We start from the raw sequence: 13,728 nt of genomic DNA, 5'->3' as shown, positions 1-13,728 counted from the left end.
AAATACACAACTCACAAAAATTGGAGATCATTCAGGTTGGAAAAAATCCCATCAGGTAACCACGTAAGCATATTACGACTGAGATCTCTGAAGGACAAAAGAAAAAAAAAACATTGCATTTTTACATTTTAGTGAAAGATACATAAATGAATGATAAAAAAAAAAAACAATTAGGAACTATAAATTTCATTGAAGAAATAAAAATGTAACAATGATGGAGGCATTGGAATACCTATCGTCCCAAACTTGATAAAAGTTGAGGAATTTTTAATTGATCAAAAACTATTTTTTTTTAAAAAAAGGCTAAGCAAAATGGAATATATAGTGTACATCAAACAATCAGATTCATTTAGTTGTCACTTGGGAATAGTTATATATTGACTTTTTTATACACAATTGAAAATCACCCCCCCCCCCCCTCCTTTTTAAAGATTGCTAAGGCTTGTAGCATAAAGATTGTGAAAATGCAAAAGGTTTGTGGTGGATGTATCTTCAATATGAAAATATTTGATAAATACTTACAGAGTTTGAAGACTTGGAGCAGAAGTAAACGTGTCGGCTGATAACGCTGTGAGACCCATGTCATTTAGTTTCCTGAAAGAAAAAAAAAACCTTTGAATCCCGCATCAGGGAAATTTTGTCTCAAAAGTTTATTCGAGAAAAGACTAGAATAGAATAATCCAGATGATAGCTTAGTGCAGTGCCGTGAAGTGAGTTAGGGCAAGGTGACTTGCCTAAGGCCACATAAAGCAGCAGGGAGTCAAGATCTGTACTCTCCGAGTATGAAGCAAAGACCATTCTCCTGTGCTACACTCCCCTTTACATTCATTTTTTCTTTATAAAGCATATAAAACTAACCAAGTTTTACATTTTTGACTATTGATTCAGTTTTTAGCATATTAAATTGAGCATATGAGCATAAATATATCGTAATATTCACTAAATGTACTCAATGAACTTTACAAAAGGTCCCTAGCCAACAGCAACACTTAACATGCCGGACAAGATGTGATGCCTGTAAGGCAATGTTACAATTTTATTTTCGACAATCACAACACTATTAATTGTTAGGTACACATTTTACACCTAAGTACAGTGATATAATGTGAGAAAGAGCCCTTTACAAGGACTTAATTTTGCATCTCTAAAAGCAGGACTCAAACTCGAGACCGACTGGCCCGAAGTCAAGTGCCACACTATAAGACCACAAAGTCAAACAAATAGTTCACATGACACATACTGCAGTAAAAGACACCAAGTTGGAACACCACCAATAGGTAGATATCATTCCAATTAAACAGTATTCCAATTACCTCATTCTAAGGATAGTAGTATATAAAAAGAGATTATAATAAATATGCTATTCACTTAAAAAGAGAAAAAATGTAAAAATTAAAGTAAGAAAGGGGGGGGGGGGGGAAGAAAGACAGAAAGATAGATACGTAGAGAGAGAGAGAGAGAGAGAGAGAGAGAGAGAGAGAAGAGAGAGAAGAGAGAGAGAAGAGAGAGAGAGAGAGAGAAAGAGAGAGGGGAGAGAGAGAGATAGATAGATAGATAGAGAGAGAGATAGAGAGAGAGAGAGAGATAGATAGATAAAGAGAGAGAGATAGATAGATAGATAGAAGAGAGAGAGAGATAGAGAGAGAGAGAGAAGAGAAGAGAGAGAGATAGAATAGATAGAGAAGAGAGATAGATAGATAGATAGAGAGAGAGATAGAGAGAGAGAGAGAGAGAGAGAGAGAGAGAGAGAGAGAGAGAGAGAGAGAGAGAGAGAGAGAGAGTTGAAATCACTCAGTTCCAGTTACTTACAACTCCCTTAAATTTGACATACAATCCAGGAAGCCAGATGGAAGGTTGCCAATGTTGTTACCTCCAGCATGCCTGTTGGAAAAAAACAAAACAAACCCAGAACAATAAACTTTGAAATTCAATGAAAATAGTTTGTATAAATTGCATTGGTCCTAGGTTCGAGCCTTACTCAGCGCATAGTTGAGTCCTTGGAAAAGTCTCTTTACTCACATTCTCTCACCGTACTCAGGTGTAAAATGAGTACCTAGCCGTTAACAGTGTCGGGAAAAAAATTATAATATTGCCTAACAGGCGTCATGTCTCGTTCTATATGTCATGTCTGGTGAACACGAGACTGAGATCAAAATAAGGTATAAACTGAAGTAAATTCTACTATCTAAGGATGGCACAAAGTGACCATAACAATTAAATTGCACTTTTGTGATACATTCTGTCATCAAACTCAATACGTTTACTTTCACAAAAATCACGTTAACACCAGATATCAATGACACACTCATTGATCAATAAAATCAAATCCTGGTTTTCAATTGTGTAAGTTAAGTAGGGTATTAGCTGTTTATCAAAATAACAAAGTGTATCAAACGACTTACAGAATTTGAAGTTGACATAAAGAATTGGAAGCACCAGGGTTGAGTGAGAGCAAATCACAGTTTTCTATGTACCTGCATTGAAAGAAATTGAAGAAACTTTTTCAAAACACATTCACCAGTAAAGGTATCAAAAAGATTATCTTTTTTTTTTCGTATTATCTCATAGCATATCTTTGGATTAAATTTTTTTTTATAAGAAAAGAAAAAGAAATAGAATCACTGGTATATTTTAAGTGGCAACCGAAGAAATTTTTCTTTTCAAAATAATATTTTTGATGTGTATGATGTTTCTTTGGACCTTTCCAATAACATATCTTCTAATTGTTTGTAACACGCATAATAATTCAATAAACGTAGAGTGCATGGAGAGAAATTTTTGGGAAACCAAATTATAAAAGTATTATCATTATCATCTTAAATGCTCTAAATCTTTCTCCTCCAATTTTGAGACATATTTAACAAATTCCTATCTCTGGGACAACGTAAAAAAAAAAAAAATCAGTATACTCACAGCTCTTGCAGAGGTAGATCTGCATTATCACCAAACTGAATACTGAGTAATTTGTTGACGGATACATTTCTGATAAAAATAAAAATAAAAATAAGGATTTAAATTAAAAACAAGTTAAAAAAGGATATAAGATTTTATAGCGAAATGTACATAAGTAATGATGAAAAATGCCTCTGAATAAACTAGAAATTAACAAATATTCTTTTTTCATTTACACATTTTGTATAATGTTTAATACATCTTAATGCTATAATCTTAAGCAAGTCAAATGATACCAAAGTTCAATTTCCCATAACCCATGTCATCTGTCAGATATTCTTTCTTAAGCTTACTTATTCTAAAAATGATCCTCCAGGAATAGTATGCCCTAAATTGTCTCAAGCACTGTTTAATCCTATAAACATACAAGGAAACAATAATCATTGCTGTCCATCACCAGGTACTGTAAATGTTGTTGCTCGAAGCTCGAAGAAATAAATAACAATGTGAAAATGATTGTAAGCTTCAATTTCATATACAAAAACAGATAAAAAGGACGTTTCAGGTTTCCCCATTACCAACAAAACAGGATGAATGAAACACTACAGACGAATGAGATAATGTGGTGGTGGCGTTGTTAACGTTAAATTTAAAAAAAACGTTGCAGAGATGTGGTTTGGTTTGTTTTTTTTAAAATCAATTTTATGAAAGTCTGTTTTCACACGTTAAAATCTTTTTCCACTCACAGAATAAGTAAATTTGATGCGTGGAATTGGGAAGCATCAACCCAAAATATTTTGTTCGTCTGAAGGTATCTGAAAAAAAAGACAAAAAAGTCACGTTTAATATCTTATCATTATCAGCTTATTGTTTGAAAATATCAACAGTCATAGTAAATTAGCTGCCACAAAAGGTAATCAAAGATGATGATTTTTCTAAATTTTAAGATCTGAATTACAAATAGCCCTTATGATTTCTATAACCACTTGCTCTGGACCTCATTCACATGACAAAAATGTAATTTATCATAGCACCGTTTAAAGTCTAAATAAAACAACATCAACAAAAACAACAAATCAAACAAATAACAAAACAACCTGCACCCTCCTAATTTTTTTATTTTTTTAAAACAACAACAACAAAAAAATGACAACAAAATAAAACTGGGAAAGAAAAAGAAAAAAAAACAGAAAGAAAACATCAACCTAAAATAGTACCTTAGAGACCCACAAAGCAACAGCACATACTAGTTTCTGTAGAATGGAATGGACAAATCTAATAGTCTTGTGACCTCTGAATATGATGTGAATCTACTGCAAGATTTCGTCTCATCTTCTTTTCTTTTTTTTTTTTGGCCACATCTGATATCAGACCAATGTAACCAATAAGTGGTGGGTGAACACGGATCCAAAAATAAGTCCACATCAAAGCAGATTGAAACAATTCTGTTTGTGTCCGAGTCTGTATTTTAATGGGTCCAAGTTTTTTATCTGAACTTTTTTTAGTATTTGTCACTGACTACAGCCTGCTATTCATTCATAGCCGAGTCAAGATTGTGTTTCGGTATATGTTGAAATGGACATAGTTTTACCCATCTAGTCACTGACCACATTCCGTATTGCTTGTTTTTCATTTTTTTATTTGATGGGACACTGCATTGTGCAGCCTCCTTGAGTGGGTAACTTAAATGAAGAATCTTCATTATTTATTGTGAGTTGTAATTTTGAAATCTGACAGCTACATTACTCAGTAGTTGGGCTATAAGAATATCAAACATCCTTTGAATCAGTGATTTCTCTCAGTGAAAAAAAATCCTTTTTCTTACACACAAAATACTATTGTGTGTATTGATTTGTATAACACATTAATCTCTTATAGTGTTAGATAAGAGTCAACAGAATTGCAATCAGGTATATCAAAAGTTGTAAATCAAGAAAAGGAAAGAATCAAATAAACTTACAATTCCCTCAGAGTCGTCAAGGATGAAAATGATGACCAATCTACAGATGAAATGAGATTTGATGATGCATCTCTGTGAAAATATTAGGAAAAAAGCAACAGATATAAGATTGAAATAAAATGGCATAGGATAATTCTATGAAAAGGTTCATTGATCAATTTATTTTTTATCTTCAGAATAGGATGCTATTCAACCACATGGTATTCTTCATCTTACTACTGGTTTCACCCCCCCCCCCCCCCCCTATCTGACCGCTCAATCTCTTAAAAAACTGCATTAAAACTAGTATTATAGTCATACGCAGTGCAGCACGGATAAATAAACAGTGCTTATATTTATATTGACTTAACGTATGTATCAAAATACCACTTAAGTCCCATTAAAAATTTTTTGAATGTTGGTTCAGTTTTTGTATATTGAACAATTATCTTGTATATCAATGCAGATTTCATATGGAGACGCTTATATTATAGACATTGCAACTTGATCGTATGTCAAAAATAATGATAAAATCTAGATAGTTTGACGATGACTTACATATACAGTACTGATGAGGCAGATGAGGTAATGCTGTCTATGGAGGATAATAGATTTTCTTTGAGCACACTGAAATAAAGAGAGAAAGAGAGAAATATTAATCATATTCATAACATTAAAAATGTGCTCAGTCATAGACTTTGTAGTTGGAATATATCAAATATTTATCTCCGTCTTTTAAATACGACAATAAACAGGTATAGGTATACTGACCTTAATATTTAAAAAAAAAAAAAAAAACATAAGCAAAAACAAAAACAAAAACAAAATAAGTCCCAAAAAAAACCCATTAAATGATAACATAAAATTATACTTACATTCTCTGGACATTTGGATTAGAAATTCCTGGTATTGATGATAATTGGGCATTCGAGCAGTCAAATTCCACTTCAGTACATGTACACACGGATGGACAATATGGAGTATATCCCTCATAATAATAATTTGGATACACTGGGTCATAATCCTCACCGAGTGCACATTTGAACAGGAGTGTGGAGAGAATGAGGACTGCAACGATCTGCATCTTTCTTCCTTTAATCCTTTTAATAGGTTGACTTCCATATTTTAATAGACTCTTAAGGAAACTTGTAGACATACTATATCAAGTGATCAACGATAGGATGTTTGATAGGATTCAATACGTGGACTGAAGTACGGCTAGTTTTTGAAAACATATTCGTGAGCAGTAAGGCTTTGTAATACACTTGTTGCAAATTATCTGAAAAGGTAAATAAAAGAAGTTGTGAATTTGATATAGTTTAAGTATACATAAAGTATAATATAAAATATTCTTCGACTAATAATGTCCTAAATGCCACAAACTCATTTTAAAACTGATAAACACATGCCATACGTTATAGAGCTTTAAAGAAAGGTTTCAAAATAACAATTGAGAAAAGTCGTAGTTATAATAAATAATCAGACACATACAGCCTGACAAAAAATTTGAGCCTGAGGCCAAACTATATCAATAGGATAAGCCCTACAAATCTAGAAATTAGTTAAAAATGCTTAGAGTCAGTCAAAATATAACAAAAATATAAAGAGTATATATTACTCTTGAGGTAAAACAATACACAAATCTATGAATGTTCCGGCTTTTGGTCTTAGTCGGGTGACAGACAAAACACCCAGATTATGACAAGGGAAAAAATAATAATCATATTATATAATGAAATCAAATTACGAAGGAAAAAGAGGGGATGGGGTGAAGGAGGAGGGGAGAGACTGAAAAACAGAAAGATGCGTGTGTGTAAGGGAGGAAGAAAAAATATGGTGAATTATTTTTTTTTATCACTGATAATTGTTCGATGCTTTTTTAAACTTCCTAAACCGTTGTTGGAAAACAGATATTAATATTTTTATCTGGGTATCTCAATGATGAGATCGCTCAGCTGCATTTCGGAGGAAAGCACAACCTCGTGGCTACACAACACAAGCTATAATTTCTTTAATGTGTAGATTGAAAAATCACTGACCAAAAATGCACGCAAACAATAATTGTTTTCTTCCTGCAGTTAAAATGAAGAATCCGTCCTTCACATTGTTTACAACTGACAACTGTTCCGTGTCCTGGGACTGGGACTAAGCCTAAGCCCTTAATGCAAAACAACTCAGAATTAAAACCAAAACGAAAAACACATTGAGCTTTATCATTCTCGACTATCTGTATAAATTTATGGGGAAAACATCAATCTTAATTAATCGGTTTTATGGTTACCACAAGGAGAGCAGATATTGCCAATTATAAAACATCCGTGCTATCGTGGCAGAAGCTGTGGCGACCATTACTTGTCTTGTTTATCGATTCTATGGCCGCCATTTTGTTTTACACTGAGAGAACTAAGTCATGTGACATCAACACGAAATTTGATCGGTCCATTTCAGTTAGTGCTACTGTTGCTTGGCGATAAGTGACGCTTTTCAGTAATTCCAAATTGTTAACTACTGTTTACACGGATCAAATCGTGCTTCTACACGCATGTTCCTTGTTCCCCGTCCGTTCCGATAAATTGGCTATGACCAGTGTCGCTGTACTTTCACACTTAATAATAAAAGCCATTAAAACAAACCCAATCACTTTGATAAGGCAAAAAATCGTGAAATGCAAAGTAGTACAACAAGCGTGTTGTGCTTATTCACATAAGAAACTGCACCAAAATAAAATTAAAAATTAATTAATTTTAAAAAATGTTGAAAAATAGGGGGGGGGGGGGGGGGGGGGGGGGGAGGAATTAACATATTATAATATTGTACGTTCCAGTCCGTGAGAAATATCGCAAATTCCTCAAAAATTATGAAATGTGGTGCTGTGAATTTTTGCATGTGGGCTTATAATTATAAGGGGATCCTCCGAATTTTTTACGCCCGTCTCCAGTAAGACAGGATAAATGTCTTTCACAAAGACAACCCCCGACTAACTGTTGAACAAGACAATTCATAAAGGTCGAACAAGACATGTCACGAAGACCCAATGGTCACGCATTGAGTACGGTACATGTTTGCCATTCTTGAATTATGTTCACAGGGGCACTTTGAATGTAAAAATGTGAATTAGACACCGTATCTAAACGTCTTTAACACGCACATGTAAGTTTCGTACAGTATAACCTCTCAAAACAATCGCCGTTTTTATAAGAGATGCATAATTAAAATATTGAGCTTTTTAAAAAAATAATTGGGCTTTATATAGCTCAATAACCACTAAATGTGCTCAAAGCGCTTTACAAGGGGTCCCTGGCCAACAGCAACATTTCACATGTAGGACGGGACATGACGCCTGTTAGGTGGTATTACAATTTTTCGAACAAAGACAACGCTGTTAAAGGCCAGGTACTCATTTTACACCTGAGTACGGTAAGAGAATGTGAGTAAAGAGCCTTTTCCAAGGACTCAACTATGCGCCGAGCGCGAGGCTCGAACCTAGGACCTTCCGATCCGAAAGCGAGTGTCATACCATTTGACCACATAGCCGCACATAAGATAACATAATTATTAAGTTGACCTCTTCCCTCTGAGTTCAGGGTTGTGCGCCCTAATAGTATTGTTATTCGCCTAAGACCGTGAAAAAGAATTATGCGCTTCGCCTCTCTGGAGAAACACGTGTAAATTTTTCGCATTTGCATGTTTAGTCCAAATTGATGCTATGCGTTTATGCAAAATACTCATAACATCCGCCAGCCGGATATAACGTACCAACACACAAAACTACCTGCAACATTAAACGTTTAGTCTGATTGATATAATTTAGTGAGAACTAGTCATCAAAATGGCTGTCTAAAAACAATAACAAAGAGTTGAGAGACGTCAATTTCGTTCCATCAATTGCTATCATATTTTATGAATGTAGAAATCACAACAGCAAGCTACGCGCCTTTGGCTTTCAACATTCTTGCACTGTGTTTAACAACCCCGATTCCTGAACTGTGGGGTACAAATGTACCCCAAACCCTCACATAAGAAAAAAAAACACCCTCACTATACCTATTCCTGCAGTATGGGGTACAAATGTACCCCAGACTCGTATAGGGAAAGTTATTAGAGAGAGAACGTCATGTTGGTTGTGCGCATGCGTCTCTCGTCCTCGCTTGCGCTCCTGGCACAGAATTAAGGAGGACATCAAGAAAATGTGATTTTCTTTCTAACTGTTGTGTGCAAAATGATGGATGAATATTCTTTTCCTCCATGGATGCAATACCCTGAGTTTGCTTTCTACTAATCAGACTTCAATCCCGCAAGACCTACAGTAGTTAAGCTTTAGAGTTGCTGGATAGCCCTGGCCAACCTCCTTGGCTCTTACGATGCTCGTTGAGTAAATGTTTATCCCAAAGTTAGATTACGGTGCCATGACTTGGTTCACTATCAAAACTATCCCAATCTGTGTTTTGTGGGAAATGACTCCAGACTTCATATTAAGCACACCATAGTCTCAAGGAGATGGTGTGTGGCTGTAATTGAAAATGCATCTGCCGTGTCTGACCTTAAATCTACCTAAATCGAGACGTTGCCTGAGGCAATTGTGGAATTGTCTTTCTCTCAATGCCGAGGAGAACAATTTCAAGACCACCACTGTTAGGTGAACAATGGAGCAGAAAGAAATTACTATGCATTATTGTCACAACAGACAAAACGATGCCTGTTTGTGTGGAAATCATATGTTTTACTTATTTTATTGAACAACCAGGCTCTCCTTCAATAGAAATAATTTTCGAAAAGTTTTAAGAAACTAAATTAGGGCCGTGGCGGCAGCCGCTATTAGAGGACGAAGGTCATAATAGCTAATCATTGAGGTGAGTAATATGGGTGAATACCAGTGGCGTGGTGTGATTACAGTATAAGGTGGGCTGCCAGAATCAGAATAAAATGACTTAAAACATTCTATATTTGTAAATATAAAAGAAAGAAAAAAATACAGAAAAGACTTAACTCAAATAAGTAAGAGGCGATATATACCATTTTTCTGTTTTATTATATTTTGAATGATGTAATCCGTTTTTAAAAGATGGAGTGGTGCCAGGCACCAAATCAACCAATATAGCCACGCCCTGGTGAATACCATAAGAACAACAGAAAGATTTTAAGATTGATATTCTTTATACAAAAGGAACAATGATCAGGCTAAAACATTTAACGGCTGATTGAGAAGGGGGAGGGGGGGGGGGGATTCTGTGTCAATTATGTTCTGCGTTAGGGATATGTAGTGTTATTTACTCATGGTAACTATAGAGACGATTGTTTTTGACCATCATTGTGTTTATTGTTGTTATTGTTGTCGTAGTAGTAGTAGTAGTAGTAGTAGTAGTAGTAGTAGTAGTAGTAGTAGTAGTAGTAGTAGTAGTAGTGGTAGTAGAAGTAGTAGTGGTAGTAGTAGTAGTAGTAGTAGTAGTAGTAGTAGTAGTAGTAGTAGTAGTAGTAGTAGTAGTAGTAGTAGTAGTAGTAGTAGTAGTAGTAGTAGTAGTAGTAGTAGTAGTAGTAGTAGTAGTAGTATAGTAGTAGAAGTCGTAGTAGTAGTAGTAGTAGTAGTAGTAGTAGTAGTATAGTTAGTAGTAGTAGTAGTAGTAGTAGTAGTAATAATAGTAGTTGTAGTAGTTGTAGTAGTAATAGTAGTAGTAGTCGTGTCAGTATGATGATAGTTGAATTAGCAGTGGAAGTAATTGCTGTTGTTGTGATGATGATGATGATGATGATGATGATGATGATGATGATGAGGGTGGTGATACTTGTTTGTTGTGGTGGTAGTGGAAATAGTGATGTTATAGTAATGATCACATGCAGATTGGAAGTTTTAATAGTACTACTAATATTATTATGTTGATTGTTGTGGTTGTGAGGATAATAATGATTATGGTGGTCGTGGTGGTGGTGTTGATGATGATGATGATGATGATGTTGTTGATGATGATGATGATGATGATGATGATGATGATGATGATGATGATGATGATGATGATGATGATGATGATGATAAGAATATCGGTGATGATGATGTTGGTGTTGGCCAGAAAGATTAAAAGTAATGTGTGATGAACAAGATCAGCAAGGAAGGACAAACGGAAATATGTAGACCAACTTGAAGAGAAAGCACAAGCAGCAGCAGATCAGAGAGACATGAAAACAGTCTACATGATAGCCAAGAAAATTAGAGGAGACAGAGGTACTAACCAAGATGTACCCGTAACGGCTGAGGATGGCTCAGTGATTACAGAAGAAAAGATGGAAAGAGCACTTCCAAAAAATCATTCACAAACCAGACCAAAATACCTTCCCCATTATTAAAGAGACAGATGAAGATATTGAAGTTGATATGGGTGACATTACAGTTGGAGAAACCAGGGAAGCAATAAAAAAGTTGAAGAATGGGAAAGCTCCTGGAGATGATGGTATTTGTCCAAAAATGTTGAAAGCAGAAGACATAGAGACACCCCGTCTCCTCAGAGACATACTGCAAGATATCTGGGAGCAAGAATCAATACCCGAAACAAGGAGGAAAGGAACCATTATTAAACTACCAAAGAAGGGAGATCTTGGGAATTGTAACAACTGGAGAGGTATAACTTTAGGTCATTGACTAGTAAGGTATTTAGCCGTATAATACTCAAAAGACTTTCCGCAGCAATAGACAACACCCTGCGACAAGAGCAGGCAGATTTTAGAAGTAGATCATGCATAGACCACATTTTTGTGCTTCGACAAATTTTGGAACAATCGAATGAGTGGAACAACTCCCTGTATATCGCATTTATCGACTTTGACAAATATTTCGATAGCGTTCATTGAGACAGTCTATGGAAGATACTAAGGCATTATGGTATTCCACAGAAAACTGTTAACGTTATTCAATCTCTCTACAAGAATGTTGAGAGCAGAGTCGTACACAACAATAAGTTATTAACAGAACCAATTACCGTGAACATTGGAGTCAAACATGGCTGTATCCTCTCACCCATACTATTTTCTTTGGCCAAAACGAGGAATACTATGGGGTCTTACACCAACACTTGAGGATTTAGATTACTCAGATGACATTGGACTACTCTTCCATATATTTCAGGATATATGCCAGAAGACTGAAAGTTTACACACGACAGCAAGCTCATTTGGACTCAAAGTGAAGCATTCAAATGTTCACTCATACCAGACCCTTCGTTTTTTATTTGCCGTAAAGAAGAAAGATCCCAAAGTATGGCACTACAGCCGATGAAAAATAAAACAAAAATCAGCTTAACGTCACTAACAATTCTAGTGTTCTAGCCAATTATCATTAAAATCAATCCGAAGGTTATGAAGATACCCACGTCAACACGTGAGCACGGGTTGTGGAACGGATTATAATAACGATTGCTTTAGTCAAAAAGCCTCCGAATACCTTGTGACTTTTTTTTAATCGGTTGAGTTCAACTTTGATCGACGAGCACTTAAACTTAATGAGCTTTGAATTGAGGTTTACGTCGGTCAAAATGTTCGTATTGTTATTGGTTTTAAAGATTAGTGAGTTATTTTATTCTATTTTTGTTTTTATTTGAAACTGTTGTTTGCGCGTGTGTGATTATTTCTTCTTCTTCTTCTTCTTCTTCTTCTTCTTCTTCTCTTCTTCTTTCTTCTTCTTCTTCTTCTTCTTCTTCTTCTTCTTCTTCTTCTTCTTCTTCTTCTTCTCTTCTTCTTTTCTTCTTCTTCTTCTCTTCTTCTTCTTCTTCTTCTTCTTCTTCTTCTTCTTCTTCTTCTTTCTTCTTCTTCTTCTTCTTCTTCTTCTTCTTTTCTTCTTCTCTTCTTCTTCTTCTTCTTCTTCTTCTTTCTTCTTCTTCTTCTTCTTCTTCTTCTTCTTCTTCTTCTTCTTCTTCTTTCTTCTTCTTCTTCTTCTTTCTTCTTCTTCTTTCTTCTTCTTCTTCTTCCTTCTTCTTCTTCTTCTTCTTCTTCTTCTTCTTCTTTCTTCTTCTTCTTCTTCTTCTTCTTCTTCTTCTTCTCTTCTTCTTCTTCTTCTTCTTCTCTTCTTCTTCTTCTTCTTCTTCTTCTTCTTCTTCTTCTTCTTCTTCTTCTTCTTCTCTTCTTCTTCTTCTTCTTCTTCTTCTTCTTCTTCTTCTTCTTCTTCTTCTTCTTCTTCTTCTTCTTCTTCTTCTTCTTCTTTCTTCTTCTTCTTCTTCTTCTTCTTCTTCTCTTCTTCTTCTTCTTCTTCTTCTTCTTCTTCTTCTTCTTCTTCTTCTTCTTCTTCTTCTTCTTCTTCTTCTTCTTCTTCTTCTTCTTCTTTCTTCTTCTTCTTCTTCTTCTTCTTTTCTTCTTCTTCTTCTTCTTCTTCTTTTCTTCTTCTTCTTCTTCTTCTTCTTCTTCTTCTTCTTCTTCTTCTTCTCTTCTTCTTCTTTCTTCTTCTTCTTCTTCTCTTCTTCTTCTTCTTCTTCTTCTTCTTTCTTCTTCTTCTTCTTCTTCTTCTTCTTCTTCTTTCTTCTTCCTTCTTTCTTCTTCTTCTTCTTTCTTCTTTTCTTCTTCTTCTTCTTCTTCTTCTTCTTTCTTCTTCTTCTTCTTCTTCTTCTTCTTTCTTCTTCTTCTTCTTCTTCTTCTTTCTTCTTCTTCTTCTTCCTTCTTCTTCTTCTTCTTCTTCTTCTTCTTCTTCTTCTTCTTCTTCTTCTTCTTTCTTCTTCTTCTTCTTCTTTCTTCTTCTTTCTTCTTCTTCTTCTTCTTTCTTCTTCTTTCTTCTTCTTCTTCTTCTTCTTCTTCTTCTTCTTCTTCTTCTTCTTCTTCTTCTTCTTCTTCTTCTTCTTCTTCTTCTTTCTTCTTCTTTTCTTCTTTCTTCTTCTCTATCTTCTCTCTTCTCTCTTTTCTTCTTTTCTTCTTCTTCTTTGTGGAAA

General features: G+C 35.0%; 1 protein-coding gene across 1 annotated transcript in view; it reads right to left on the bottom strand.

The window, feature by feature from the left end:
- The window catches only part of LOC144973768 (polycystin-1-like), a 70,639-nt gene extending 63,403 nt beyond the window's left edge, over positions 1–7,236 (bottom strand). Inside the window, exons 1-10 of the mRNA XM_078916660.1 lie at positions 7,113–7,236; positions 5,707–6,110; positions 5,390–5,458; positions 4,853–4,924; positions 3,639–3,707; positions 2,914–2,982; positions 2,403–2,474; positions 1,810–1,881; positions 523–594; positions 16–87 (exon numbers count right to left, since the gene is read on the bottom strand). Coding sequence (XP_078772786.1) covers positions 16–87; positions 523–594; positions 1,810–1,881; positions 2,403–2,474; positions 2,914–2,982; positions 3,639–3,707; positions 4,853–4,924; positions 5,390–5,458; positions 5,707–5,987 — 848 coding nt within the window. The 5' untranslated portion in view covers positions 5,988–6,110; positions 7,113–7,236. The remainder of the gene's footprint in view (positions 1–15; positions 88–522; positions 595–1,809; positions 1,882–2,402; positions 2,475–2,913; positions 2,983–3,638; positions 3,708–4,852; positions 4,925–5,389; positions 5,459–5,706; positions 6,111–7,112) is intronic.
- Between the last annotated feature and the right edge of the window lie 6,492 nt (positions 7,237–13,728).

Source organism: Berghia stephanieae, chromosome 5 (genome assembly GCF_034508935.2).
Source record: "Berghia stephanieae isolate SIO BIC M18660-M18661 chromosome 5, UCSD_Bste_1.3, whole genome shotgun sequence".
NCBI classification, from domain to species: Eukaryota; Metazoa; Mollusca; class Gastropoda; order Nudibranchia; family Aeolidiidae; genus Berghia; species Berghia stephanieae.
Note: the sequence above shows the minus strand (reverse complement) of the source record. Positions and strands in the feature narration are given on the sequence as shown.